General features: G+C 49.0%; 1 protein-coding gene across 1 annotated transcript; it reads left to right on the top strand.

Annotated features, from left to right (window-relative positions):
- Positions 1-1,899: 1,899 nt before the first annotated feature.
- Positions 1,900-21,551, top strand: Kif18b (kinesin family member 18B). The gene is made up of 16 exons (XM_059271884.1): positions 1,900-2,025; positions 9,791-10,117; positions 10,879-11,036; positions 11,340-11,444; positions 11,740-11,850; positions 11,928-12,125; positions 12,215-12,391; positions 12,967-13,041; positions 13,175-13,272; positions 13,680-13,848; positions 14,240-14,355; positions 18,404-18,606; positions 18,865-19,390; positions 20,399-20,482; positions 20,931-21,016; positions 21,236-21,551. The coding sequence occupies exons 2-16, from the start codon at positions 9,799-9,801 to the stop codon at positions 21,310-21,312; spliced, it is 2,502 nt and encodes an 833-aa protein (XP_059127867.1). The 5' UTR covers positions 1,900-2,025; positions 9,791-9,798; the 3' UTR covers positions 21,313-21,551.
- Positions 21,552-27,937: the final 6,386 nt, after the last annotated feature.

Here is a 27,937-nt window from a genome sequence, read left to right as displayed (position 1 = left end):
CCCCTCACCTCTCTTTGTACCTCAGCTAACATAGCCACCATTGCCCAGTATGTTTTTTTTTTTTTTTTTTTTTTTTTTCTCTGTGTAGCCTTTGCTGTCCTCATGTAGATCTCGCTCTGTAGACCAGGCTGGCCTCAAACTCACAGAGATCCACCTGGCTCTGCCTCCCGAGTGCTGGGATTAAAGGCGTGTACCACCACTGTCTGGCTGCCCAGCATGTTCTTTTTTTTTTTTTTTTTTTTTTTTAAAGATTTATTTATTTATTTATTTATTATGTATACAGTGTTCTGTCTGCATATACACCTGCAGGCCAGAAGAGGGCACCAGATTTCATTATAGATGGTTGTGAGCCACCATGTGGTTGCTGGGAATTGAACTCAGGACCTCTGGAAGAACAGCCAGTGCTCTTAACCGCTGAGCCATCCCTCAAGCCCATGTTCTTACTATAGCCTATATCATCCTACATTATTGTTAGCGCTTAATTCTCCTCTTCCCCACCTCTTTCTTCTTCTTCTTTCCCACCCCTTTCCAGGGGCTCACTCTATAGTTCAGGCTGGCCTAGCACTATGTATATGAAGCTGGCTTTGAACTTGTAACATTCCGCCTCTTCTGCCTTAGCATGGACCACAATCCCCACCCCTGATAAATATCTAATTTCCGCCTACAGATTGTGAGCTCCATGTTATCACTTATCTCTGTATTCTCTGAGCCTGGCTGTCATAACAAATCATTGAACGAATTTGAGAACACCTAGCACCATTTCACTGAACGTCTACAAGGTATGTTGCTCACATTATGTTTTTTTTAATTTTTTACTTATGGGGTTGGGGATTTAGCTCAGTGGTAGAGCAAAGGCCCTGAATTTGGTCCTCAGCTCCGGGGGTGGGAGGAATGAGGGGGAGTAAAAAAAAAAAAAAAAAATGCCAGACTTGGTGCTTGTTCTCTTAATGGCCTTGAAGGTCCTAAACCCTCCATGATACCCTCACACCTCTGTACAGACAAATCTGGTTAAGGGAGGACAATCCTTAACCAGAAAAAACTATCCTTAAACAACCTGCTCTTTTTTTTTTTGGTTTTTCGAGACAGGGTTTCTCTGTAGCTTTGGAGCCTGTCCTGGACTAGCTCTGTAGACAAGGCTGGCCTCCAACTCACAGAGATCCACCTGGCTCTGCCTCCCGAGTGCTGGGATTACAGGCACGGGCCACCACCGCCCGGCTACAACCGATTCCTTAGTGTTTGTGTTGCTGTGTAGTAATGGCACCTTCACTCGATTTTCTTGTTTTGTCCTCACTGAATTAAGTGCTGTTCTATCGTTTTGGGTCCAGTTAGGGGAATAAAGAGTTTGAGTCACGTCAACCAGTTATTAAATACTGATTCTACTAACCTGTGGACAGCTGTGGTGGAGGAAACTTTACCTTCCTTATATGTCCCAGACCTACACAAATGCCACAGGGAGGACAGACCAAGATTACTGAAAATAGAGAGCAAGTAGAGGTCTCATTTTTTAGCCCTGGCTGGCCTGGAACTTGCTATGTAGACCGGGCTGGCTTCGAACTCACACAGATCCTCCTACCTTTGCCCAGAAGTGATTAAAGGAACCGCCACTACAGATAGGAGGAAGCCCATTTAGGCCACAGCAGCAGATTAGAAATCCTGTCGAATCGCTGTAACCGATGCTGAGCTCGGCACACAGATGACAGAGACAGGGTCCCTCGTATTACAGCTAGGGACTGGTTTCTGGCGGTAACTCTGGTCAGTCCAGTCTCTGCCAAACAGCCTCCAGCAAGCAAGAGAACAAGTGCGCAGGCGCACCTCGGGCTGTCTTTGTTTCTTAGGAAACAGCCAATCAGCGAGCTCGGCGGTGACCAATGGGAAGCGCGGATGAGCGGACCGCCTAATTTGAACGCGCCGGAAGGAGGTTGGTTTGGTTGAAGAGGGTGCGGGGAAGCTCAATCCGTGGTCCGAGGGCTCCGGTCTGTGGCGGAGGGACGCATGAGGGACACCAGCGGCGGGAACCGACGAAAGGTAAGCTTTGACCCGCGGTGGGGACGGCCCCGTGGGCTCGGTGCGGAGGTCTCGGACGCGCGGGCCGGGCTGCCGCCGGCTGAACCGGCGCTGGTTTGGGAAGGTCAGGGACGAGTCGGAGGGCCCTTCCTGTACATCGGATGTACAGCAGATCGCGACCCCTGCGTCCACGACCTGGGACCCATACTGGGCCTGCTCATGTACACGGGTCCTTTGAAAGATGCACTCGGTTCTGTAGCAGCTACCCCTCCTCGAGCGCGAGGTGGGATTGGGTTTTCTGCCAGAACTGGGGAGCTCGGACGCCCTGCGGAAGAGAATGGGGTAGCCACGCTCCTCTCCACACGTCTTGTCAGAGTGAATTACACAGCCGTGTGCGCCGGGGGTGGGGGTGGGGTTGGGGGGGGGCGTGGAGCGGGAGTGGGGGTTTGCTGCAACTTGATTACGAGGCAACCAGTAAATACTGTTGTGAACCAGACAGGAAAGGAATGAAGGAAAACCAGGTCTGTGTTATACCAGGAAGATCGATTTTTTTTTTTTTTAAGCGTTAAACTACTGACGTGACATTTAAAAGGTAGAGAGCCTGGTCTGTGCCAAAGAACTTAAACTAGTTTATTGAACTTATTGGTTCTGTGCGTCATGGGGAGATGCTGTATCATATAATTTTACTAGCAATGCCTAATATTTGTTGGGCACGTAAATGAACTCAATTTCAGGTTGAAACGAACTCATTCAAGCCTAAGGATAACCTGGTGAGACAGATAATCTTACTTAACAATTTGCATATTGAGAAACCGAGGCATAGAGTAGTTAAGCCTGACTCGGAGAAGATCTATCATTTTTCTGAATGAGCTTTTCGGTGTTAACACCACTTCCTTCAATCAGTCTCCCATGCCATTTCTTCTCTGCCTATTTCATTATTGAACTCCACACTCCCCCCCACCCAATCACCCCAGACAGGTTTTTAAAGTGTCTCATTCTCAATTAGTTGGTTTTTTATATTATCTAATTTATCCATTTGTACTTTTTCTTTTCTCGGTCTAGGGATCAAACCCAAGACCACAAGCACTCTACCAAGGAGCTTCATTCCCAGCCCTAGTATAAATAAAGTATAGCATATTGTTAGAGACGTTTGTAAAGCTTTTCTCGATCTGGTGGCACAGCAACTGTGGATAATTATCATAATATTGTGTAAACTACATTCTCTCTCCACAATCGGTGAAATTATAAATACAAACTAGGCATAGTAAGACACTTCTGTAACCCCGGCACCTGTAATCCCAGCCCCTGAGATGCATAAGAGGAGGATCTCTTGAGTGTAAGGCCAGTTATAGTGAAACTCTTTCAAAACAACCCCCCCACCAAACACAAACAAATAAACACAAATTAAAAAAAAAGTAAGGGGCTGGAGAGATGGCTCAGAGGTTAAGAGCAGTGACTGTTCTTCCAGAGGTCCTGAGTTCAATTCCCAGCAACCACATGGTGGCTCACAACCACCTTTAATGAGATCTGGTGCCCTCTTCTGGCCTGCAGTCATACATGCTGTATACATAATAAATAAATAAATCTTTAAAAAAAAAAAAAAAAAAAAAAGTAAATTCACATTTGGGAATTTAAAAAATACACTGAACTCTAGAACATCACAATTATAATGAAAGGATATCTCGCATGTTGTCAGGGATGTGATTTAGTGGCAACTGCTTGCCTAGTGTGTCCTAAGGCCTGAGTTTAGTTCTCAGCACCCCCACCCCATTGCCTCCCAAATAGAAGTTGTAAAACTTCTTAATTGATCTAAGGCCAATGAGGAGATTGTATTAGTTTAAAATTCACCTTCACACAAATGAAAACCCCCACTGAATTCCCAGATATTTACAGTCAGTTAGAAAAGCAAACATTTTCATTCTGTCTTAAGATTCTGGACTTTATGTTGAACATGATTAAAATTACCAGTACATAAAAATAAGTGTAGTTGTTAAAACTTCAAATAAAACATCGGGAACCAGAAACCAGCATATTCAAGGTCCTAAGTTCAGTCCTCAGCACCGTCCACATCCAGTGTCTGTGTGTGTATGTGGAGGTAAACTGGAAATGGAGACAAATGCCTTTAAACTAACAAAGTATGAAATAATAAGAGCATTCCTTGTAAAACGAGGAAAGATGGAGAATGCTCACTATTGCTGCTTCCGTTCAATACTGTAATAGAGTTCCTAGCCAGAACTGTAAGACAAGAAGACTAAATCACAATTTGTAAGACAGGAAAGAACAAGCAAAGAGGCATGGTGGCATGCGCTTATAGTCCCAGCGCTTGGGAGGCTGAGGCAGGAGGATCTTAAGTTCCAGGCCAAACTGAGCAGAGTCTCTAGCCAGACCACAGAAAATGACAAGCTAAGAGAACAGATGGAACTATTAAACAGCTCAGCGCTAGAATGCTTGCTTGGTGTGTGCAACACCCGGCCCTGGATAGAAAAAGTATAGTCTATGATTTTCTATTTAAAAATCAAGCCATGCATAGGAAGAGTCCATTATTGTAGCACACTGTTCTATCGATACCAAGGTGAGGGACATACAAAGCCCAGAAGTGGGACAGAAAAACGTACTAAACTGATGGAAGGGCAGAAGTAGTGTGTAAAGATGGAGTAGTGCCTCTGAGTGAGCTTAGACTCTGGCCTTGCTTACCATCTGTTTAATGGGTTGTTTTCCTTCCATGTCACATGGAACAATCCTATTCACAGAATGAGATTGTTGAGAAAGCTAAAAGAAGCCATTTGTAAAGCATTTAGCCTAGAGTACTTAGCATACAGACACACTCAGCAAAGCACTCCGTAAATGTATCGACGATACTTATTTCTAGGCTTTTGGGTTCAGACTGGGTTCTCTGGCCCTTATTCATTCATAGGACGAGTATTATTCAGCATCTGCTGCATGCTGGGACAGGTCCCCAAATACCTGGGGTGTGTGGATGAGTTAACATAAGTGTGTGAGGAATGATAAAAATCAGTGAAGGGGCTGTAGCTGCGCCTGTAACAGTCATGTCTGAAGGATGTACCCCTTCATTCCCCTCCTTCTCAGCTCCCATTGTCTGCAGGGGGATCCCCTCAAGTCCTCAGAAATTCTCCTCCAGGGCCTTCAGAAGTTGATCTCATCTCTACAAGGGTGGGCAAAAGAAGCCACCCCTAAAACATCTGAATCCTGGTTTCCCAGCCCCAGATCAGCAGCAGCACACTCGCCTCTGGGTTTTAATGAGCTGCCTAGGGTTAGAAATAGGACTTGAGTGTGCCTGCCTGAGAACCCTGAAGATCTTATTAAAGAATCATCTCCCTTGTACTTTGGGCTGAAATGCTCTTTCCAAGCGAGGATCAAAGCAAACTTGACAAACGGTCTCTCATTAATCTCCCCATCCCCCTGGGGTGGGAGCAGATTGGTAGCTGTTCTCACTGGCTCTCAAAGCGGGCAGCTGATGTAACATTGACGGGTGGTGTGGCTCTTAGAAAGACCACCCCACCAGTCAGATGCAGCACACAGACCAGGACCCAGGTGTCCTTGGGGCACCCATGCCAAGTGTTACCCTACATTCTGCACCTGGTGCCCCCAGCACTGTCTTGGGAAGAAAGAAAACATCTCATTAGGCAAACAGACTGGCCCCTCTGGCCCTCAGGAGGCGGGAGGAGTGAGCTGTAAAGGTTATGCGCACTCTTTGCCAGTGCCCTTTTTAATTTCCTGCTTAGAATGTTAGGCTGCTCTGCGCCTCCTCCTCAGCCAGCACCCTCCCCATGGGCCTCTGAAACTGCCAGGGAGGCCGCCAGTGTAGACCTAGGCTTGCTCTGCCTTTACTTCTCCCACAGAGAAGCAGGTCTCCTGAGGGTGTGAATGTAAAAACAAGAAAAAGGAACTCTGGTGTTGAAAATTAGGTGTAGTCCATACATCTGCAAGTGCTTTCAGAGCACATAATCTAGTCCCAGAAAAGGGATTATAATTATTATACAAACATAAGGGACTATTAAAACCCTCTGATCATCAGAGCATAATATATAATATCATTATCAGACAGGATAGCAGGCTCTGTGGTCAGACTGCCTGGGTTGGAGCTAAGGGCTCCATCACTCACTCGTATTGGAACCTTGGGCAAGTAGCTTAACCCTCTCTGTCTCAATTCCTCACTGAAAAATGAGTGTAATAACACTATCCATCTTGTGGGATTGCAGTAGAGATAAAAGGAGATGATGTGTGCGGTGCTTTGAACAGACCTTGATAGAGTGTGCACTTTGCTAATATGTTTATTATGACAATCGGATTGCTGGGACGAAAACTGGATTATACACACATAAAAGGATTATTGTTGGTTGATATCTTTCCCTTGTTTGGTGCTGGGAAGAAGTTAAGTTTAGGGGTGAAGGAACAGGAGTTTCAAATCAGCTCACTTCTGCCTCATTCCCCAAGAAAACCCCGCGCTGTTGGCCAGAATACTCAGCAGAAGCCCTACTTTGCTGAATGGCCTTCATTATGACTGATCAGCAGATATAACCTTTATTGGGAAAGCATTCATCTGTTCATATCCCTCAGGAACAACCCCGTTACTTCCCCGTGTTAATACGTCCCGAGAGCTGGGCTAAACTGACTGGCTCCGGCCTGCATCGTCAAAACTCAAAGGCGAAATGAAGAGGCAGGCACAGAGGTGTGAAGGAACACCAAATGACTACAGGCTGGAAACCTCGGGAATTATTACCAGATGAACACTGGGGAATCTGTTGTATTACCGTCCACATCAACAGATTCAGAGAGAGACACCGTGAAATCATCTCACCAAGTACCCATCCCTACATCCCTACTGGGCAGTGGAGGGTAGGCAACCAAATAAAGACAGCTAAAAATAGAAAGCAACTGTCTTTATTTGCAAACTATATTATCATTTAATTGAAAGGCCTAAGAGAATCAATGGCAGTCTATTAGAACTAATAAGAACATTTGGTATTCTAGGCAGCTGCATGGTATGCATCCAGATATTCAAAACTTTCCTATATTCTGGCAAAATATGGTTTTGAAAATGCAATTTTAAAAGGCGTCTATTCACCATATAACAAAGACTGTGTAATAACTAGTAATAAACTGAATCAAGAATGTACGATACTCACGAGAGGAAAATTATGGAATTTTACTGAAGATTATAAAGTTGTGAACGCATGGAAAGAGACAGCAGTTCTAGGTGGGAAGCTTCCGTATCGTCAAGACACCAAGTCTTCTCATATTAACCTATAAATTAAAAATAACCCAAATTAAAATCTTAGCAGGATTTTCTTCATGGAGCTTCACAAGATAATTCTAAAATCATATGCAAGGCAAGACGTCCAAGAATAACCAAGAAAAAGTGCAAGAGGTGGTCCATTACAGGGGACTCCAACAGCGGTGTGCCAGGATGAAGAGTGAAACTCACAAATAAGCGCATGTCTCTATAAAAAATTAGTTGTGTGCCGGGCGGTGGTGGCGCATGCCTTTAATCCCAGCACTCGGGAGGCAAAGGCAGAAGGATCTCTATGAGTTTGAGGCCAGCCTGGTCTACAAAGAGAGTTCTAGGAAAGGTGCAAAGTTACACAGAGAAACCGTCTTGAAAAAAACAAAAACAAAAATAGTTGTATTAAACTTTGCATTTGAAATAGGTGGGAAAGAAATCTTCAATAAATGATCTTCAGATAATTGCTTGCCAGCTGGAAAAAAGAATATAAGGAAGGAAGATATTGGACAGGAGTGTAAAAAAAAAAACATTTGTTGCTTTGGAGAAGAAATGTCTTTTTTTGTTATTGCTGTTGTTGTTTTTTGTTTTGCGTTTTGTTTTTTTGAGACAGGGTCTCACGATGTAGCCCTGGCTGCCCTGGAACTCACTGTGTAGACCAAGCTGGCCTCCAACACACAGAGATTGACTCTCCTGCCTCTGCCTCCCCAGCCCAGCAAAAAAAGTCTTCTTAAACATGACATAGAAGTCATAAAAAAAAAAGAAAAGCCTGGGCATGGTGGTCCGCACCTGCAATTCCAGCATTGGGAAGTAGAGACAGGAGGATCAGAGTTCGGGATCATCCTGAACAAACTGAGTTCAGGGTCAGCATGGGTGACATGAGATACTCCTTCCCCCCCCTCAAAAAAAAAAGCCATAAAAGGAAAGAATAGACATATTTGACCATTCATTTAAATGTTGAAACTCTATCTCAAAAAAATAAAAGTAAGCCAGGAGTGGTGGCACATTCCTATAATCAATCCCAGCACTTGGGAAGTAGAGGCAGAAAGATCAAGAGTTCAAGGCTAGCCTCAGCTACATAGTTTAAAAAGTAAAAAATAACCAGCATGGGCTACATGGGACCCTACTCAAAAAAACATAATAAGTAAAAATCATTGCATAAATGAACAAAAAGCCACCTGAGAATTGCTGACTGCAGTTGTCGGCCCTTGTGAGTATAGGGGCACACAGCTGTAATCATAGCACTCGGGAGATACCTAGCAAGTTCAAAGCTACCCTGAGTACATGGGCCCCTGTCTCAACACAAACAAAAACGTTGCAAGTTTACTACATTTAAGGCAGGTTTTCCCCTAAGAATATGTGGTTGCTTTGATATCAGTAATAGCCAATGATGTACCCCAGGGAGAGAAGACACATAAACATTATCAGAAGGTGCTGAACTTCTATATCTTTCTAATAGCAACTCTTTAAAATAATAGAATGGGCTGGAGAGATGGCTTAGCCGGTAAAGGTACTTGCTGTACGAGTGGAGGCAATGTGTTCTCTGACCTCTACGCACATGCCTGTACTCACACATGTGAACACACACAAGCGCGCACTACACTACAGCCCAACTTCCAGTTTATTTCTTTTCTTTGCCGTTTGGTTCTAGGATGGAAGCCAGAGCTTCACGAACACTTGACTCCACCCTTCTCATTTACTTGTTATCTGAGACAGGACCTCGCTCTGCAGCCCAGGCAGGCCCCGACGCGGGGTCTAGCACCTCCTTCTTTCCTGTAGCTAGGGTTATAGTCGTGCATAACCAGGGCTAGTGCCAATAAAATTTCTTAGAAAGTCACAAATAGCATAACAAATGCCTAGGAATACTAAGATGTTACGAAAAAGTCCAGTGAGGGAGTCTTGCTACTAGATTTAAAGTGTGTTCTAACAGTAGGAAAAGTATGGTGGTGGTATGAGTATAGACAAATTGTTTATTACATTTTATTTATCAAAAGGGGCCATGCTACAAAGCATGTGTTGGAGTCAGAGGACAACTTGCAGGAGTCCTGGGGATTGAACTTACGTCATTAGGCTTAGCAGCAAGCACCTTTACCTGCTGAGCCATCTCACTGCCTCTGAAGCCAAAAGGCTTAGTGGAAAATATAGTAAGTCCATAGAAGACCTTTGGAAACATAGCCATTTGAGTATGACAAGTGTGGTATTTCACGTGAGAAAAATGTGTACTAATAATTGATGCTGTTGACAGGCAGTGGTGGGCACACCTTTAATCCCAGCACTGGGGAGGCAGTGCCAAGTGGATCTCTGTGAGTTTGAGGCCAGCCTAGTCCACAGAAAGAGTTCCAGGACAGCCAAGGCTACACAGAAAAACCCTGTCTTAAAAATAATAATGATAATAATAATAATAATAATAATTGATACTGCTGTCTTGCTCCCTTGGGGACTAAGTAAGTGGAGGTCAGCCACTTGGAAGTGGGGGAAGCCCTTCAATACTGACGCATACTCTTGAGTTGGCTTGGTCTTCATCTCAGTCATGTCTCTGCACAGGTGTTGCCATGGTGATGGCTGTGGAAGACAGCGTGGTTCGGGTGGTCGTGCGGGTGAGGCCTCCCACCCCGAGGGAGCTAGAGAGTCAGCGGCGGCCTGTGATTCAGGTGGTAGATGAGCGGGTGCTGGTGTTTGACCCTGAGGAGTATGATGGGGGATTTCCTGGCCTAAAATGGACTGGCTCCCACAATGGCCCCAAGAAGAAGGGCAAAGACCTGACATTTGTCTTTGACCGGGTCTTTGGCGAGGCGGCCACTCAACAGGATGTGTTCCAGCACACTACACACAGCATCCTTGACAGCTTCCTCCAGGGCTACAACTGCTCAGGTGAGAACTGCCTGCTGGGTAGTGGGCTTACCTATCTGTTTCTGTCTGAGAGGAGTTCCATGCATCTTCTGATCTCTCTGCTTGGGGTTCCATTCATTCACTTGACCATGCAATGCTTTCCTCTGGGTCCTAGTTTTGAACTCTTGATGTGTACAACACTCTAGAGGGAAGGGGTGTGTGTGTGTGTGTGTGTGTGTGTGTGTGTGTGTGTGTGTGTGTGTGTATGCACTATAAACCCAGGAGTGTGATGGCAAGAAAAAAAAAAAAAAACCGTGGACTTCCATCAGAAAGCATCCCCAGCCTGGAGAGGAAGGGAAAGTCCTCAACTCCAGTGCAGATCAAGATCCTATTGCTGCTGGGCGGTGGTGGCGCACGCCTTTAATCCCAGCACTCGGGAGGCAGAGGCAGGCAGATCTCTCTGAGTTCGAGGCCAGCCTGGGCTACAGAGTGAGTTCAATAAAGGCGCAAAGCTACACAGAGAAACCCAGTCTCAAAAAAAAAAAACAAAAAGGAAAAAAAGAAAAGAAAAAGATCCTATTGCCCTGGACTCCACAGACTATAGGGAGCCAGGACAGGTCCAGAGAGAACACCGGCTGGACTTGAGTACTGAGGGAATACCCGTGGTAGAAGCCTTGGGACTGTGGTCATGGACAGCAGGGGAAAGGGCCTTGAGAAGGCTGAGCCTGGTGGCAATATGCTGGGACAGCCCTAGGAGAGGTTTGGCCCAGCTGCCACCCTCTTCCCCATCTTGTCCCTTATAGTGTTTGCCTATGGAGCTACTGGGGCCGGGAAGACACACACCATGCTGGGAAGGGAGGGAGACCCTGGCATCATGTACCTCACCACCATGGAACTATACAGGCGTCTTGAAGCCCGTCAGGAAGAAAAACAATTCGAGGTCCTCATCAGTTACCTGGAGGTAGGGCTGCCACCTCTCTGGCCCACGTCATACTTCATTCTCGGAACACCTGAAGAGGTGGTGGAGTGGTACCTGGGGAAGAGGGTCCAGGGCACACAGATAGAGCCCAGTGAGAGACCACGTGAGGGAAACCTGTCCTCCCTGCCCTTGTCACCTGAAATAACCTGCAAAGTGCTGCTCTCAGGGCCACTGTCTCAGCACCTGTTCTAAGTCTGTCCCCTCCGAGTCCCCCAGTCTGTGCCCTGTTGCTATCCCGGGGCGATGCTCTTCCTCAGGTCTCTTCCTCTTCTTCTTTTTCCTAAGGTATATAATGAGCAGATCCATGACCTCCTGGAGCCCAAAGGACCCCTCACCATCCGTGAGGACCCTGATAAGGGAGTGGTGGTACCGGGGCTTTCTTTCCACCAGGTATGCACTGGGCCTCAGGTGTGGCCAGTCACTCACTGGTGCTCTGGGGTTCCCTCAAATGGCAGTTTGGGAGTCTCCTGGATGCTCTAGTGGTTGTGGTGGTGGTTATGGTGATGGCGGTGGTGGCGGAGTAGCAATAGAGGGTGACAGGTTCTGAAGAACAGTCTTTCCTGCCAGGAGAAAAGCCCTGGTGGTAAGACCACAGCCCCTCCCTGGGTATCTCCTCTGAGCCAGCCTCAGCTGCACAGCCCTAGAGATGCTGACCACAGCCCCTCCCTGGGTATCTCCTCTGTAGCCAGCCTCAGCTGCACAGCTGTTAGAGATGCTGACCAGGGGCAACTGCAGCCGCACACAGCACCCCACGGATGCCAACGCCACGTCTTCCCGCTCTCATGCCATCTTCCAGGTGAGCAGCAGCATGTGCTCAGCCTAAGACTGGGGGTCCTGATGTCTACACCCCTCACTTCTACCCTCTGCCCCCAGATCTTTGTGAAGCAGCGGGACCGGGTTCCAGGACTGACCCAGGCCCTTCAAGTAGCCAAGATGAGCCTGATTGACCTGGCTGGCTCAGAGCGGGCATCTAGCACCCATGCCAAAGGAGAGCGGCTACGGGAGGGTGCCAACATCAACCGCTCTCTGCTAGCCCTCATCAATGTCCTCAATGCCCTGGCCGATGCAAAGGTAATGCACAGCAGGCTCAGCACCTCCAGAACAGAGAATGAGCACCTGAACCAGTGGTCCCTTTCCCAGCTATCCACTTCCTTCCCCAGGGCCGCAAGTCTCATGTGCCCTACCGAGACAGCAAACTGACCCGCCTGCTCAAGGACTCCATTGGGGGCAACTGCCGCACTGTGATGATTGCTGCCGTCAGCCCTTCCAGCCTGACCTACGAGGATACTTACAACACCCTCAAATATGCTGACCGTGCCAAGGAGATCAGACTCACGGTACATGCCAGCAGGGATGTCCTGCATGTGGAGGGAGCCCCGACCTGAGAGGAGGTGGGGACAAGCCCTAGACAGCCCTTAGATTCCATTGTTCCCGGGCACAGGAAAGTTCCCTGGATTCCTGAATGGTCTTTGTGATAGAAGCAGTAATATTCTGTCCTGAGGAAGACCTCAGCTATACTGAGGCAGGATATCCAGACTTGCTACAGGCAACAGAACCCTATTTCCAATAAAGTAGTATCAATACTCATATACACTGACTCAGACAAAAGCAGAGGAATTCTGGTCTCCCCTGCCTGTCTCTGCAGTGAACCATGCTTATGTGGAGCTGCTACAGAGCAGGCCACTGCCTAGCTAATGTGAAGGTCAGAGTCAGGGTTCAGGCCCCATACAATCCTCTGCCCTTTGCTGTGGTCCCAGGCAGTACGTTACAGTAGACCTCTGGTCCGTTACCTGAGTTGAGAGAGTTAGTCACGGTAACATGAGTGAGGCTTCCCACACAGCCTGTGGTCATGGTGATCATTGTCATTTGTTTAAATAAACAAACAAATCTCTTCTGTGCGCCCCCACCTCAGCTGAAGAGCAACGTGATCAGCCTGGACCATCACATCAGCCAATATGCCACCATCTGCCAGCAGCTCCAGGCCGAGGTGAGGAGCAGTTCTGGAGGCAGACTTGGGGAGGGGACAAGACCCAGAAGCTTGGGGTCCTGCTGGCTTCTGTGCCCACCCCTGGTGCTTGTGGTCACCCGGGGCTCTGAGGACTGGGATGCTCTTGTTTCAGGTGGCTGCCCTGAGGGAGAAGCTCCAGGTGTATGAGGCAGGAGCCCAGGCCCAGCAACAGCACTCCCCACGGTCCCCCAAGTTGAGCATACCACAACAGTGAGTGTGGCTGCCCTTTCCTGCCTTACCCTTCAAATCAACTGCAGAGAGAATGAGCCCCATTCTTTTCTTGCCACTTGGTGGGCTACAAATCTTTGCCTGCGTTCTAGCACCTAAAACGAGGGGTTCCTAGCCAGGGCCAGCAACTAACAACTAAGAGTTACCTAGATGAAGCACTAACACCCAGCCATATAATCAAAGAGTGTCCCCTCATCAGGAGAAGGTCCACAGGGATTGGGTGTCCTTGTCTCTTGAACCAGAAAAGTCGCTGACACCTCCCACTTCCCCCAACGGCTACCATTGGTCACTCCAGAGTTGCAGATGGACTCTGCCACCACATACCACAACATTCCGCTCCCCCTACTTATTCTCCCTCTTAAACCTCTCAAAATTCACTTCCTCCTTAGCCTTCCGAGCTCCCCATTACAGCCTGGGAACTGCAGCCAGTCCTACACCCCAGGACTCCATGCAGAGTGTGGAACCCTTCAAGAGGAGAACCTGGAGACAGAGGCCCAGGAACAGAGGGTTGTGGAAGAAAATGCTTCAGAGCAGGAGCAGTCCCTACAGGACAAGCAGGTAGCACTTGTGAATGTGAAGCCTGGGCCTTGAGAAGACTTGGGCTGGTGGAATATCATTAAGGCAACTCCCCTTTCTCCGCCCACGTCTTGAATCTTCCAGGTGCTTTGTGTTTGAAAGTGGCTGTGAGAAGGGACAGAGGATTCTATTTCTTTATTTGTGAACATTTATTTATTTTTTTGTGTGTGTGTATCCATGCCACAGTGCATGTGTATAAGTCAGAGGACAATTTGTGACAGTTTAGTCTCCTTCTATCATGTGGATCCCAGGGATTGAACCCAGGTTTTCAGGCTTAGTGGCAAGCCCCCGTGTCTGCTGAGCCATGTCAGCAGCCCAGGGGAAGGATTTTAGGAGATCATCCTGGCTACACTACTAATGCCTCCTTCTCTAGTTTCCAACCCAGATGCCAGAGCCGGAGCTGCCAGGGTCGCCTAGTGTGACTTTGCAGCCGAAGCCGGTCATGAGCCGACGCTCGCCACAGAAACTGGACGGGGACCATTTTAAGCAGTAGGTGTCTTGTCGACAATTGAGTCCACGGTGGGGAGTGACAGGTTAGCCTCCTCGGATAGGAGCTGATGTTCAGAATGTCATGCCAGTCGGTTCTGAGCTGACAGTTAAGTCTCATTTTCTTTCTAATTTTGGTTTTTTGAGACACAGTTTCTCTGTATAGCCCTGGCTATCCTGAAACTCACTCTGTAGACCAGGCTGGCCTTGAACTCGGAGATCTACCTGCCTCTGCCTACCTAGTTCTGAGATTAAAGGCCTAAGGCACCATGCCTAGCTTCAAGTCCCCGTTCATCACCCTCACCCCGTGGCTCTGTTTTCCAGTCCTTGCTGTGATCCTGGACTCTGTCTTCTTACTGTCGTCACTCTTTATTCTGCCACTGTTGGCAACCTAACAGGCAAGGAAAGCAAAACAGTCACGTGTGCACGCACATGCATGCACATCCACCCTGACAGACAGCAAGAACTGAGCTAGGTCGGGCAGGCTGCTGGGGGTGCTGGCAGGCAGCTTCCCAGTGTCTTTGCAGAGCGGCTGTCCCTGTACAGCCAGGAGGAGCCAGGCCCCAGGCGGAAGGGGGGTGAACCATGAGTCAGGTTTTCCAGTGCATTCTCAACAACAGATTGTGGCTATTTCTTCTCCAGAAGTAAATAAGATCCTCCACCCTTAAGCCAAAGAGGGAAAGATTTGGACCATCTCTTCTGGGCCACACAGAGGGGCTTTTCTCTCGTTTTCCCATGGCCCCCAGTGCACCAATCCCCTGCCACTTAGCGTTGCCACTGTCAGCCCCACTCTCCCCTCCCCTGCACGGTTCACACTAGGCAGTGTATTTAAAGCTTCCGGACAGAAGGGCCTGCTTAATTTTATTTCTTGTCGGGGAGTGTCTGTTCCCGACTCAGCAAAAATGCTGCGGCCTGAATAATCAAAGGCTCATTATCTGTCTCCTGCTGCCAACTCCCTGGACCCTGAGTGAGGAGGCAGGGATATGTGGGTGGGGTGTCCCATTGGCCTCCCAATTACTGGCTCCCATGGATGACGCAGTGTCTTTCTGTTTGGTGTCCCCCATTATAAAGAGAGGCCACTTGGTCGTCACTTTTGCTCTGCCTGTGGTTTTGTGGCCTCTGACAAGTTACTTTATCTTGTGATTTGAAAATCATAATTCACCGGGCGGTGGTGGCGCATGCTTTTAATCCCAGCACTCGGGAGGCAGAGCCAGGTGGATCTTTGTGAGTTCGAGGCTAGCCTGAGCTACTGAGTGAGTTCCAGGAAAGGCACAAAGCTACATAGAGAGACCCTGTCTCGAAAAACTAAAAAAAAAAAAAAAAGAAAATCATAATTCTTTTTTTTTTTTTTTTTTTTTTTTTGGTTTTTTGAGACAGGGTTTCTCTGTGTAGCTTTTGTGTCTGTCCTGGATCTTGCTCTGTAGACCAGGCTGGCCTCGAACTCAGAGATCTGCCTGGCTCTGCCTCCCTAGTGCTGGGATCAAAGGCTTGTGCCACCACCACCCAGCTGAAAATCACAATTCTTACGCTAAGTTCCTTGAGATGAAATACTAATAAAATATGACAAAGGATCCCAAGTCTCAGTTGCTGCAGAGCATCGTGGTGTCCTGTGCATTTGGAAAAGCTCTGACAACCAGATAATAGTGATTTCCCTTGAACTTCATTAGAGCTCAGAGTCTTAGGCCACCAGGGCATGGACCAGATTGGAGAGTTTTTTCCAGTTCAGTTTTTCAAGACTTTTTTTTTTCCCCCTGTGGTAAAATCTTTCTTTTTTATTTTATTTATTTGTTTATTGGTTGGTTGGTTGGTGTTTTGAGGTTGGGTTTCTCTATATAACCCTGGCTGTGCTGGAACTTACTATGTAGACTAGACTGATTTCAACTCAGAGATCACCTGCTTCTACCTTCCACGCTGGAATTAAAGGCAGGCACCACCACCCCAGATGTAAAAGCCTTTTTTCACGTGAGGTCCGATGCCAAGGTCCTACACACAGGCCAGACAAAACAATTATTCTGTCTTACACGTGCTGGAAACCTCATTTGAAAGCCCAGCTGTCCATGTGTCAACTGGGGAGCTGTAGTCTTTGTTCAGGGCACAGAGCAAGGACAAGCCCAACCCAAGTCGTCTGACACCCAGGCCCATGTATTTCTCCCAATGCCCACTCTTTTTAAGAGTTCACATTGGTCTGGAGAGATGGCTCAGAGGTTAAGAGCACTGACTGTTCTTCTAGAGGTCCTGAGTTCAATTCCCAGCAACCATATGGCAGCTTACAACCGTCTATAATGAGCTCTGATGCCCTCTTCTGGCCTGCAGGCATGTGTGCAGACGGAATACTGTATACATAATAAATAAACATCTTAAAAAGAAATAAAAAAGAGTTCAGATCTTAGCCAGGCATGGTGGCACATGCTTTTAATCCCAGCACTTGGGAGGCAGAGGCAGGTGGATCTCTGAGTTTGAGGCCAGCCTGGTCCACAGAGCGAGTTGCAGGACAGCCAGAGATACACGGAGAAATCCTGTCTTGAAAAACAAAACAAATTCAGATCTTCCTCATAATAGAGGCTCAAAAAGATACCGAGTTTTCGCTGTGTCCTTGTTAATTAATGTCCTACCTGCTTTCACAAAGAAAGGCCTTGAGGCTGCTTTGGCAAATGAGTTTGTGTTTCCTGAGCACACACTGACTGCGGCCAGTGAAGAGGTTCAGAGTCCAGACAGGTGGTTACCTGGGGATAAATCATTTGCCATGAATAATCCTTACCAAGGTAATTGTGTTTATTTCTTTTATCACAGGCGTGCCTTAGAGGAAGAAATTTTGCTTTATGAGAATCTAAATTTACAATATCAATAATCACATTACCCTCAGAATTTCCTCTAAATAGTCCCCTGGTGCATGTGAAATGTGTGTTGATTTTCACACACTTTTTCAGGATCCCAACCATTAGCTAGAAAACACATCTCCAAATGCATTTCCAGGGTCTTCTCAAAGCCACAATCAACATAGCCTCTTATTTAGTCTCCCCTTATTCCAACAAGGTAGACACCATTTCACACAAGTAATAGTTTACCGTGTGCCAGGCATCCTTTAAATATTCTGCATGTAAAATGAGTCACTTAGGCCAGGTATGATGGCTCACACCTTTAGTCCTAGAATTAGGGAGTCTAGACAGGTGGATCTCTGAGTTCCAGGCCAACCAGAGTTATGCGTGAGATCCAGTCTCAAACCATAGTAACAAAGCTGGGCGTGGTGGTTTACCCCTTTAATTCCCTCCATTTGGAAGCAGACGTAGGTGAATCTTGGATTTCTAGGCCAGTCTGGTCCTAACAGGGCAAGTTCCAGGATAGCCAGGACTACACACAGAAACCCTGCCTTGAAGAACCAATAAATAAATCCGTAAATCAATACCTCAGTTAACGTTGCCAGCAGCCCTGTGATGTAGTGGTACTTGTTACCACCCCATCTTAAAGCTATTGAGACTGAAGTTGACAGGTGCAGTGAAGACCCTGCAGACGGGACGTGTGGAGCTGGGATTTGAACAGGACTAATTGGATCTGGGTTCTTTTAACTATTGTCTTACCCTGAGGGGAGAGATGATAGTTCTGTAATCCTAGCACTTGGGAGGTGGAGACTGGAGGGAAGATCAGGAGTTCAAGGACATCCTCAGCTATGTAGCGTGTTCAAGGCCACTCTAGGCTACATGAGACCAAAAAGACCACAGCACTATTAAGTGGCAGAGCTGAGGAGGAACTCAGCTCCCAAGTTCAAGGCCACTTGGCACCTTTTCTCTATTTCCCAGGTGACTGTCTTTGTCATAGGGCATGAATAATAGGTGACACTTCCCACCATTACCTGTGGAGGTGTTGGCCTTTGGTAAGGGTATGCCAAAACAGGATTCATGGCCAGGAGGAGGGTGAAGCAGGTAAACTGGTCTGGAGCAAGGCAGGAGGGAGCTGGCAGACTAGCCAGGTGTAGAGTAATGGACAGTGTATAACACAGACCTGCTCAACCTGGCTCTCAATAAGTTACATGCAGATTCTCTACCCTCTGTCCCAGGTTGGCCCTCCGGGTGTTGTGCCTGGCCCAGCAACAATACTCCCTGCTGCAGGCAGCCAACCTCCTGACTCCTGACGTGATCTCAGAATTTGAGACCCTGCAGCAGTTGGTGCATGAGGAGAACACTGAACTTGGGGCTCAGAGCCCCAGGGCTCCTGGTCGGGCGAGGGGGCACCCCCTAGCTCAGGAGTGTTCAGAGTCCAGTGAGTATCCTTTTGCCTGTCTCGCCTGCTGTTGAATCTCTAAGGCTCACCTATAGCCACGGGGTGGGCTGGGGCCTCAGCTGCTGGGGCATGCTGTGTGGGGGACTGGAACCTCAGACTGGCTTTCTATGCACAAACAGGCCAGAGAGAACTGAGGAGTTAAGGGCTCTCTCTGCCTCTGGGGTCCGCTCCCATGTCCTATATACTCCTCTCTGGCCAGCCCCAGGTCCCTTCTCAGCATGTTCCTTCCCTGTCCAGAATCTTCAGGGTACTGTGGTCCTGTCACCCGGACCATGGCAAAGCAACTGAATGGCCTCATGCACACCCTGGGAGTCCCACTCGGACCTGACTGCACCTCAGACAAGACATTCCAAAAGCCCGCCGAGGAGAGAAAGAAGAAGAGGAAACTGAGCCCCACAGAGCCGGGCAGTCCACCAGCCCCGACTCAGGAGACGAAGCGCCAGCGCCAGTCCTTCCTCCCCTGCCTGAGGAGGGGCTCTCTACCTAAGGCCCAGCCTGCCTCCGAGCCCAGAACCCCCAGAGGAGAAAGGGCCTCCTCCCCCTCCTCCCGGGTCTGCCCAGCTACAGTCATTAAAAGCCGGGTGCCCCTGGGCCCTTCTGCCTTACAGAACTGCTCCACTCCTCTCGCCCTACCCACTCGTGACCTCAACACCACCTTCACGGTCTCTGAGGAGTCCCCCTTCAAACCCAGCTTCCATGATCCTGTTGGCTGGGAGGAAGTCCCCCAGGAGCTGAACTGCACAGACCAGCCCTTCATTCCCAGGTGAGTCCCAGAAGGTGGAAGGCAGCTGGCTCTTGGAGCAGAGACATTTGCCACCTGCCTCCCCTTGGTCACTCGTCAGCCTGTGCCCAGGCCCAGGAAAGCAAAGCATGCAGTTGTGTGGCACCATGGCTGATCGTAGAGTACCCGGTGCCCGTGCCTCGTCCCGCCAACTCTGTGCTGGTTCATGGCATGCTCCCGAGTAGCTAATGGGATGCCAGCTTAGGAAGGGTCATCAGGGAAGCAGGAATTAACAAGCCCAGCTCTGTCTGTTCCTAGGCTTTGTTTTGGTTCCGGAACCCACAGACAGATACCTATTTCATCTACATGTATTCCAGATGTTTCTCTCTATCCCAGCATCTGGAATAGGGAAGGAAGGCTGAGTGTGGTATTGCACACCTTTAGTCCCAGTACTCAGGAGGCAGAAGCCGGCGGATCTCTGTCAGTTTGAGGCCAACCTAGTCTACGTAGTGAGTTCCAGGATAGTCAGGGCTCTGTAGAGAGACCCTGTCTCAAAAGACCAAAAAGAGATGTGGCACACTAAGAAAGGAAAACTTTTCTTCAGTATTTGCTAGTGCAAAGTTGAAGCCGTTACCTTTGCCCTTGAACTGCATGATAGGGGAAGGGAATGGCAACAGCTCAGGACTGAGCAAGCGGCAGGGCTATGAGGCCGAGGCCGGCAGACTGCCCACCCACAGCCCCACCCACACCTCCCATGCCCTCTGAGCCAGCTCGGTAACAAGCTCAGAGCTGGGCAGGTGGAAGGGTGAGATTGCTTGAACTCCAGCTCCCAGGACACACCAGAAACTGACATCTGGATGTTCTCCCAGAACGGGGCTGTCACTCAGCTGTCAGCCCAGGCTAGAGAGGCAGGGAGAGAGGCTACTTCTGAGCAGGAAGAAGCCTCAGGTCATTTGGTCCAACCTCCCTCCCTGCAAGCTCAGGGCTGGAGAGGAGACTGGTCAGTGGCATTTCTGGCTCCCTCCTGATCTGCCTCTCCCACCCCCACAGTGCACCTGTGCTCACGTTCACCATGAAGGGCCCCAAATCTTCTCTACCTACAACCACTGCCGGCAAGAAGAGGCGTACTGTGAGGTGAGGCTGGAGGTGGGAGAGAGAAGCCCTAACCAGATCAGTGGGCACCAACTAAGCCCAGACCCCCCGCCTGGTTTTCTCTAGACTCCTTGGAAAAAGCAGCCGAGGTCCTGTAAGCAGGCCCAGCATTTAGTTCTCTGGCTGGAATCATCTCTGGTTTTCCCAGAGAGGATATGGGCCTTAGACCCCTAGCCATGAGGGAGATAGGCATCGTTCATTGGCTGATGCACTGGTCGGACTGTTTCTCTGACCAAAGCTTCCTTGCATGCCCCTCATTCCACAAGCCTCTCCTCATTGCGTCTGCCATTCTCAGGTGGTTTTGAAAACTGCTGTTCAGCTTCTGCCCTTGAGGTTTAGTGTCCAGCTGCCTCCCTTCCATGTACACCCACAGTCCAGAACATGCCTGTGACCTTCCCACCTTCCTGCCTTCCCGCCTTCCCTTCTTCAGGTCTTCAGTTTCCCGAGGCCGCAGCTGCATTGCCCGCCTCCCCAGTAGCACTTTGAAGAAGCCAGACGGACCCTTCACAGTCCCAGGTAACTGGAACTAGGGACAAGTAGAGCTGAGCAGTGGTGGCGGACGAAAATGGAATGTAGGACAGGGTGAATGGAGACCCAGGTGGAAGAAGGACCTGAGATACTTCCAAGCATTTCAGGGACCCTGATGAGGGAGGAGGAGGATGGGATGAGAGGAAGGGGGTCTGGGACAGCCTCACTTTGTCCTTCTGTACCTCTCTGTGTCTCACTGGCCTGCAGAACCACCCTTGAGTCCCCACTGCCTTGGTGACCAGAGGACTCATAAGGGACTGATTGGTGTGACAGAGTGCTGTTAACTGGGTATCCTGACCACGAGGCCTCCAAGCTCATCCTGATCCGCCAACACCTCTAGGCTGACAGCATTCTCTGGTCTGGAGCTGCCAATACCATGAGCCCTGATCTGCCCTCCTGCCCTTGGAACAATTAACACCAACATGCCTTGCCTGTATTAACACCCCTCCCCAACCATCCATCTGCTCTTTGTCTTCTTTATTAATCTGTTACACTCAGCTTCTTGATATATATTCGTTTGTGAGTATTAAACACGTGGCTATATTAAAGGATCCTGTCATGCTTTCTCATTCCCAAAGCCTTCCACGCAAGCAAGGAACTCTTGTGCTCTGTTCTCTCCCCCAAACCTCATGCCTGACAACAGACTCCACAGTGAAGGTGGATGAGGACAAGTCCTGCTCAACTCTTCTGGTGTTTGAGATGGGCATCTTCAGCCCTGTGCCCACAGCCTGGGGTGGGAACGCCTCACCCCTTGATGATATAGCTCATGACAGGTGCTTTGGTTTATATTATTTTCACTCACTAAACACGGGCCATACACCCAGTGTATAAGAAGAGAGGGGAATGTAGCATTAATGTTACCACTTAGATATAAATGCTAGCTAGTTACATTGGTATTTAAGTGTCCTTGACTTTTCCATATATGTGTATTTATATGTAAATATTTATATGTATATACACACAGGTGTATGCCTATAGATCTATAGATTTTCCTCCTGTAATGATTATTAAATCATCTGCACCTCTGGAGTGTGTTCTTCCTTCTATACTCTCAGAGGTTAGTGCCACTTTCCTTTCGTAAGATCCTTTAAGATCTCAAGCTGAGCGTGGTGACACACGCCTGTAATCCCAGCACTTGGGAAGCTGAAGCAGGAGGATCGTGAGTTAGAGGGTAACTGTTCCTACATAATGTGAAAAAAATCAACAGGAAACTTCTAGGGCTGTGGCTCAGTGGTAGGCGCTTACTTGCCTGGCATGCTTGCAGTCTTGGGTTCAAGGAACTTAGGAGTCCAGGAAACAATACCTTCCTGGCCACCTGCAGCCTTCTGTTCTGGGGCCTGAACCTGGCTCCTCGGTACAGTGCGGATCCTCTCCGTGGGCCTGGGTGATGTCTCAGCAGGTAAAAGCACTTGTTTTGCAGGTCTGCACGACAGCCTCAGTCCAATCCCAGAACCCACTCCATAGCTGTCCTCTGACCACACACATGCTGTGACATACATGTTACCCACCCTCACACATGCACACACATGATATTTTCTTCCTTGCAGGATACTCGCTCCCAGTGTGCTTCAAAGGAATCTCACTTGGATGTCTATCACACCTTAGGGTGGGTCACTCTGCTGTCAGGAAGGCCTTTTTGGTCGGACCCAGGTCTGAGCTGAGGCTCCAAGTGAGTCCCAGCTAGAGTCCAGTGCAGCCTGCTCCTCTCCCCAGCCCTCCACCAGCTCTTGGGGGCCTTCCTTTCCACTCGCTGGATTGTATAGCAGTTCAACATGGTTATCTCTGTTCTCCCCATGAAGACATGGTTGGCTGAGTGAATTAATAGTGTAAACAAAATTACAGGAGCTTGTGTTGAACTTGCTCCTGAAAACAAACATTTTTAAGGGTATTTAGCACATTGTGAATAGTGTGTAAATAATGCTGCCAGGTTCAAAGAATGCCTGGACCCCTCCTGCTCATTTCTGTCCCTTATCAGGAGAGTGAGGAAAAGCAGGTGGATGAGCTTCCCTGTGCTGCCAGGCTGTGCCTCAGCTTACGCTGGCCCTATGAGATGGATGAGAGAAACAGAATCAAACACCTCTGGCCCAACTTGCACACAGTTGGACAGCAAGTATTTGGGACCCAGCCTACATCCTGGTTTTTTTTTTTGTTTGTTTGTTTGTTTTTTTGTTTTTTTGTTTTTTTTTGGTTTTTCGAGACAAGGTTTCTCTGTGTAGCTTTGCGCCTTTCCTGGAACTCACTTGGTAGCCCAGGCTGGCCTCGAACTCACAGAGATCCGCCTGGCTCTGCCTCCCAAGTGCTGGGATTAAAGGCGTGCGCCACCACCGCCCGGCTCATCCTGGTTTTTACATAACTCAGGACTGCTTCCTTTTTGAAGTGAACAGACATCATTTCTCTTCCCAGACATGGGGTTCCCGCCTCTCCAATTAGTCTTAATGAGTTTGTTCCCCTGTGTCCCGTGGCTCCCTCGAAGCCGTCACAGATTCATATCTGTATCCCCTGGCAGTTGGCACGGTACTTTCACTTGAGGAGGCCTCGCTGAGTGATGACTGGATTCAGATGGAATAACTTCTCCATTTCCTGGGGTCTTCACATATATTACCTCTTCTGATCATCACTATGGCCCTTCAAGGGCAGAGGCAGTCTGCGCATGGCAAGGCAGCCAGTAACGAGGGCCAGGAGGGCATGCTCTGCACAACGGGGTCCTTGCATGAGGCAGAGTTTGTCAGGCTGGGGGCAGCCTGACCATGGAAGAGGTCACTCTTGACAAGGATGTTCAGCAGCCAGCCATTCACTCCGCAAACATTTGCGGCTCTGTGGTACAAAGTGTGCTCTCGGGTGACCCATAAAATGTACAGAGACTCTGGGCTGATGGAGCTAAGCACGTGTGGCTCCTGCCCTCAATCACAGGAGGTCGGCCCGAGAGCTTGCTGTGTGGTGTCCTGCATGCCATAGGCAGTCGGGCTGGCGGGGGCTGCAGGGGGGCAGCCAGCTGAGACGCAGCTTCCATCTGACTTGCATGGGCGATGAGACTGAAATTGGATTGTTCTCTCATAGAGTTATCCACGAGACATGGTAATCAATGCCTCTCCATCCGCCACAGACCCAGCCTGGCCTAACACCCCCTCTTCCTGCATCATCCCAGCCCTGCTTCTGTGAATTTAGAAATCCTGTCACCCCACACCCCTCATAGGCACCCCCTTGCTCACACTGAAGCTTAGGTCTGAACCTGACGTTGGGGTACCCAGTTTGCAAAACCAGGCTTGTGGAAAAGAGCTGGAAACCTTTGTGATGGGAGAAGGGGTGGTACCCACCTAGCCCTGTAACTGAATACACAGCAAAATCTACCATCAGTGCTGAAACTGTCAAGGGGAGCGGCTAGTCTTTCTGTGTTCCCCTATATGCAGTCTTCCGCTTAACCCCTCTGGGGAGGCGGGCATCATCCCAACCTGGGGAATCTCCTTGGCAGCTAATTCATGAGATCTATCTGAGAGCCCCACTCACCTGTCTCCAGATTCTCCCTGGAATGACCCCGTGGCTCTCTCCTGTGCTTGAGGGATCCTGGTTCCAGGTAGCATGGCTGTCTTCTCTTCCATAGTTCTTTTGTGTTTGTTTGTTTGAGACAGGGTCTCTATGTAGTGTTGTCTGTCCTGGAACTCGCTATGTAGACCAGGCTACCCTGGAACTCACAGAGTGCCACCATGCCTGGCTTTCCATAGTTCTGTGAAGAGGCGACCAGGACAGTTGGGGATGAATGTTGCTGGAAGAGGAAGGGAACAGATTCACACCCAGAAGTCTGGGAACTGTTTCAACTAAGCCTCATGGCTCTCCTCTGCTCAACACAGCCCCGTCCATTGGCCCATCCTATCCACTTGGAGAGCTCCTAAGCTGGAAATAGTGGGTGATTGTCAGCCCTCTTCTCCCACCAGGGCCACATCTGGTCCCGCCTCACACCCTGAGGGGTCCAATCATGCAGGAACGGGAGGGGGAGTGCAGGGAGAAGGCGCAAAGCAGACTGGGAAAGCAATTAAAAAGCAGATCTCAGGGTTGGAGACTGGGAGGTAAAGGACAAACTGAAGTGGATCTGGCTGGGGCCAGGAGAGGCGAGGGAGAAAGGCCCAAGCTTATTAACCCTGCCACAGCAGCCTGGCCCCAGGACCCGTGAAAGAGAATGAGCTGCTGACTCCAACAGTAGGAAGAGGCGGGGCCCAAGGAGGAAGAAGGGACTCTGGGGTCCAGTCTGGGGTCATTCTGCAGCCACAGGGGCTGATTTCTGACCAGCAGAACCTGGCTGGGCATAGGCTAAAGGTGGGAGAATGAATGGCCCCTGGTCTAAGGCAGGTCCTCTCCAACTGAAGCCCCCACCTACAGAAGCTTCAATTGGTTTAGCTAGCCCTGTCCTGTGGCACCTTAATAGGGGAGGTGTAGACCTTGGTCTCAGGGGGAAGACAGATTCTAGCATCGGGAAATCTCCGCCTGCAGGGGAAGACATGGCTCCCCAGGAGGACTCAGGCAGAGGTGCACAGGAGACCCAGGCATGAAAGGTCAACACACCCGAAGTTTCTGGAACCTGTAGGAGTCATGAGCCTTAAGTCTAGGGATGGAGGAAGGCAAGTGAGAACAGAGCCCAGGAAGGGGATAAGGGAGGCAAGAATGTGGGTTAGAGGGTAACATCTACTTCAGTTGCCACACAGTTTCAAAAAAGTTACATGTTGGGCTGGACTGTGGTGTAGAGAAAGTGCTTGCCTAACATGTGTGATGCCCTGGGTTTGAACATCAAATAAACCAGGCGCGTTGGTGCACACATATAATCCCAGCACTCGGGAGGTGGAGGCAGGAGAATCAAGTTCAAGGTCATCCGTAGCTACATACATAGCAAGTTTGAGGCCAACCTGAGATATAATGAAACTGTTATCACAAAACAGTAAAAACAAAAACAAAGAAACAAGGAAAAACTAATTAGGTCCCCTTGTAGGACCTGAAGCCACCAACAGCTAGAGGTCTAGGAGAAAATGACATTGACTCCTACCCTCTTTACTCACTGCGGTTCCTTGGTCCTAGCCACACTGCCACATGACCTCCCCTAGAAAGTTCTCACATACTCCCAGTAGGTGCTGTTGGACGGACTTGGCAGCCCTTACTCAAGTTCCTGCCCGTCCTAGCTGAGCCATCACAGAAGCACGGGCATGCGGTAAGTGGCGCACACGGCAGGCATTATGAGATGGACGCTATGGTTTGACAACAATGCCTGCTGTGGATGTCTCTCACTGACAATGTTCTTGGAAGGTAAGTCCTCATTTCACCGATCTGGATTCGGTGACGGTTCCTGGGTCACCCAAGACTTCACAGCCACAGAGGAGCCAAAGTATTGCTTTCTTCTCAAGAGGGCACCGTCACAGCAGAGGTGAGTCTAGAAGAAAAAAACAAACAAAACAGAACGGCCAGCTGATGGATACAGAGGTGGACTGCAGAAAAACCACCAATCTCTAGGAAACCCTATTTCCCTCCACTGGTTTGATGGCCAGACCTGCCTGGGCAGCTGAGCACTGCCATCTAGTGGTCCTGGGGCTCACTTCCCTTCCTCCGGGCAGCACCATGGGATGGGGTCAGCCAGCCAGTCTTGATCTCTACTGGGCAGGGGCAGGTGTGCAAGCAAAGCCGGCAGATGACACTCGAATCGCATGACCACTTGAATTAGAGTCTGGCATCGGTAGGAAACACCAGGCACTGTGTATATGAGTTGAGACCAGAAGTGGGATTGTCCCGGAAGCCATTGAGGTTTTGCCCTGTAAGCAAAAGATCATCTGTCAGATTTTAATACAGGGAGAGGGACACAAGGACGCCATCTTATCCCCACTTTGGCTTGAAGCAGGGCTCAGTTTGGCTGTGGACTCTGTGGTGAGGTATCCAAGCATCTGTCTCCATGGTTGGCAGCACCCTGTGGTGGAGTCTGAAAGTCGGCTGGAGTTTGGCCTGAGTCTTTTGTTGTTGGAGACTTCTGCTTGGGAAAGTTGAAAAGGAGTAACCCACAGGATGAGGCATGCGCCAGGCTAGGAGGATGGGAATCCCTGTAGCAACTGGGAGGGCAGGGGGCCTGCCTATTTTCCTACCAAGTGCTTGTCTGGGGCAGGTATGTATGAATTTGGTGGGAAGTGGGCTGAGAAGCTGGCTAGTTAAACGAATGCATAAAATGGAAAACGATGCAGCTGTTAAAACGACGATGTAGGTAAATGTTTATTGATTCAGAAAGATGTTCACAGCATATTGTTGAAGGAAAAGCAAATTACAAAATAATTGGTACAGTCTGGGCCTGTTTTGAAAAAAAATGTATTCATATGTGAGGAAAAATCTGGCAGTGTTTATCTGCATGTGGCAAAATTACGGCTAATTAAATATTTATATTGCTTATGTGTCTTTTCTGATTTCTCTGCAGTGAGTGTATAATAAAAACACTAATAATGAAAGTTTATACATCAAGTGCAACCAAGAATGTCTTTCTTTTGTCTCTTTGTCTCTACGCACAAATACCCCTTGAGAGAGGGGCAAGGATCCGAAAGCGCCGTGGGGTGGAAATGGAACTTGGGCCTGCATCAGGGGCCCAGGGAGGGGCCTGAGGGGCAGATGCTGGGGGACTCCTTGGTTGGCATGGAAGCAAACTCACGTGGACAGGAGGAATTCTCCAGTTTTGCTGATGAACACCCTTGTCAAATCTGTCCCTCCGGAACCACTTTGTTTATACTAAGAAGGTAGGCCACTCCTACCCTGTGAGCTGTGTCCTGAGTTCAAGGCTGGTCTCTAGTAACGCTCTTCTTAAAGTCCCCTGTTTTTTAGCTTCCCAACTTATGAGCATCAAAAGTCACCAGGGCAGGAAGGAGTCCCGCCAGCCTTTAATCCCATAGGGACAATGGG

This window comes from Peromyscus eremicus, chromosome 8a (genome assembly GCF_949786415.1).
Source record: "Peromyscus eremicus chromosome 8a, PerEre_H2_v1, whole genome shotgun sequence".
Taxonomy (NCBI): Eukaryota; Metazoa; Chordata; class Mammalia; order Rodentia; family Cricetidae; genus Peromyscus; species Peromyscus eremicus.
This window is presented reverse-complemented; position numbering and strand designations above follow the sequence as displayed.

Bases quoted from the DNA above. Each gene is read 5' to 3' on its own strand.
- Kif18b (XM_059271884.1), top strand. From the start codon at position 9,799: ATGGTGATGGCTGTGGAAGACAGCGTGGTTCGGGTGGTCGTGCGGGTG. The intron at 11,445-11,739 runs GTATGCACTGGG...TCTCCTCTGTAG, and splicing joins CGGGGCTTTCTTTCCACCAG to CCAGCCTCAGCTGCACAGCT. The intron at 11,851-11,927 runs GTGAGCAGCAGC...CTCTGCCCCCAG, and splicing joins GCTCTCATGCCATCTTCCAG to ATCTTTGTGAAGCAGCGGGA.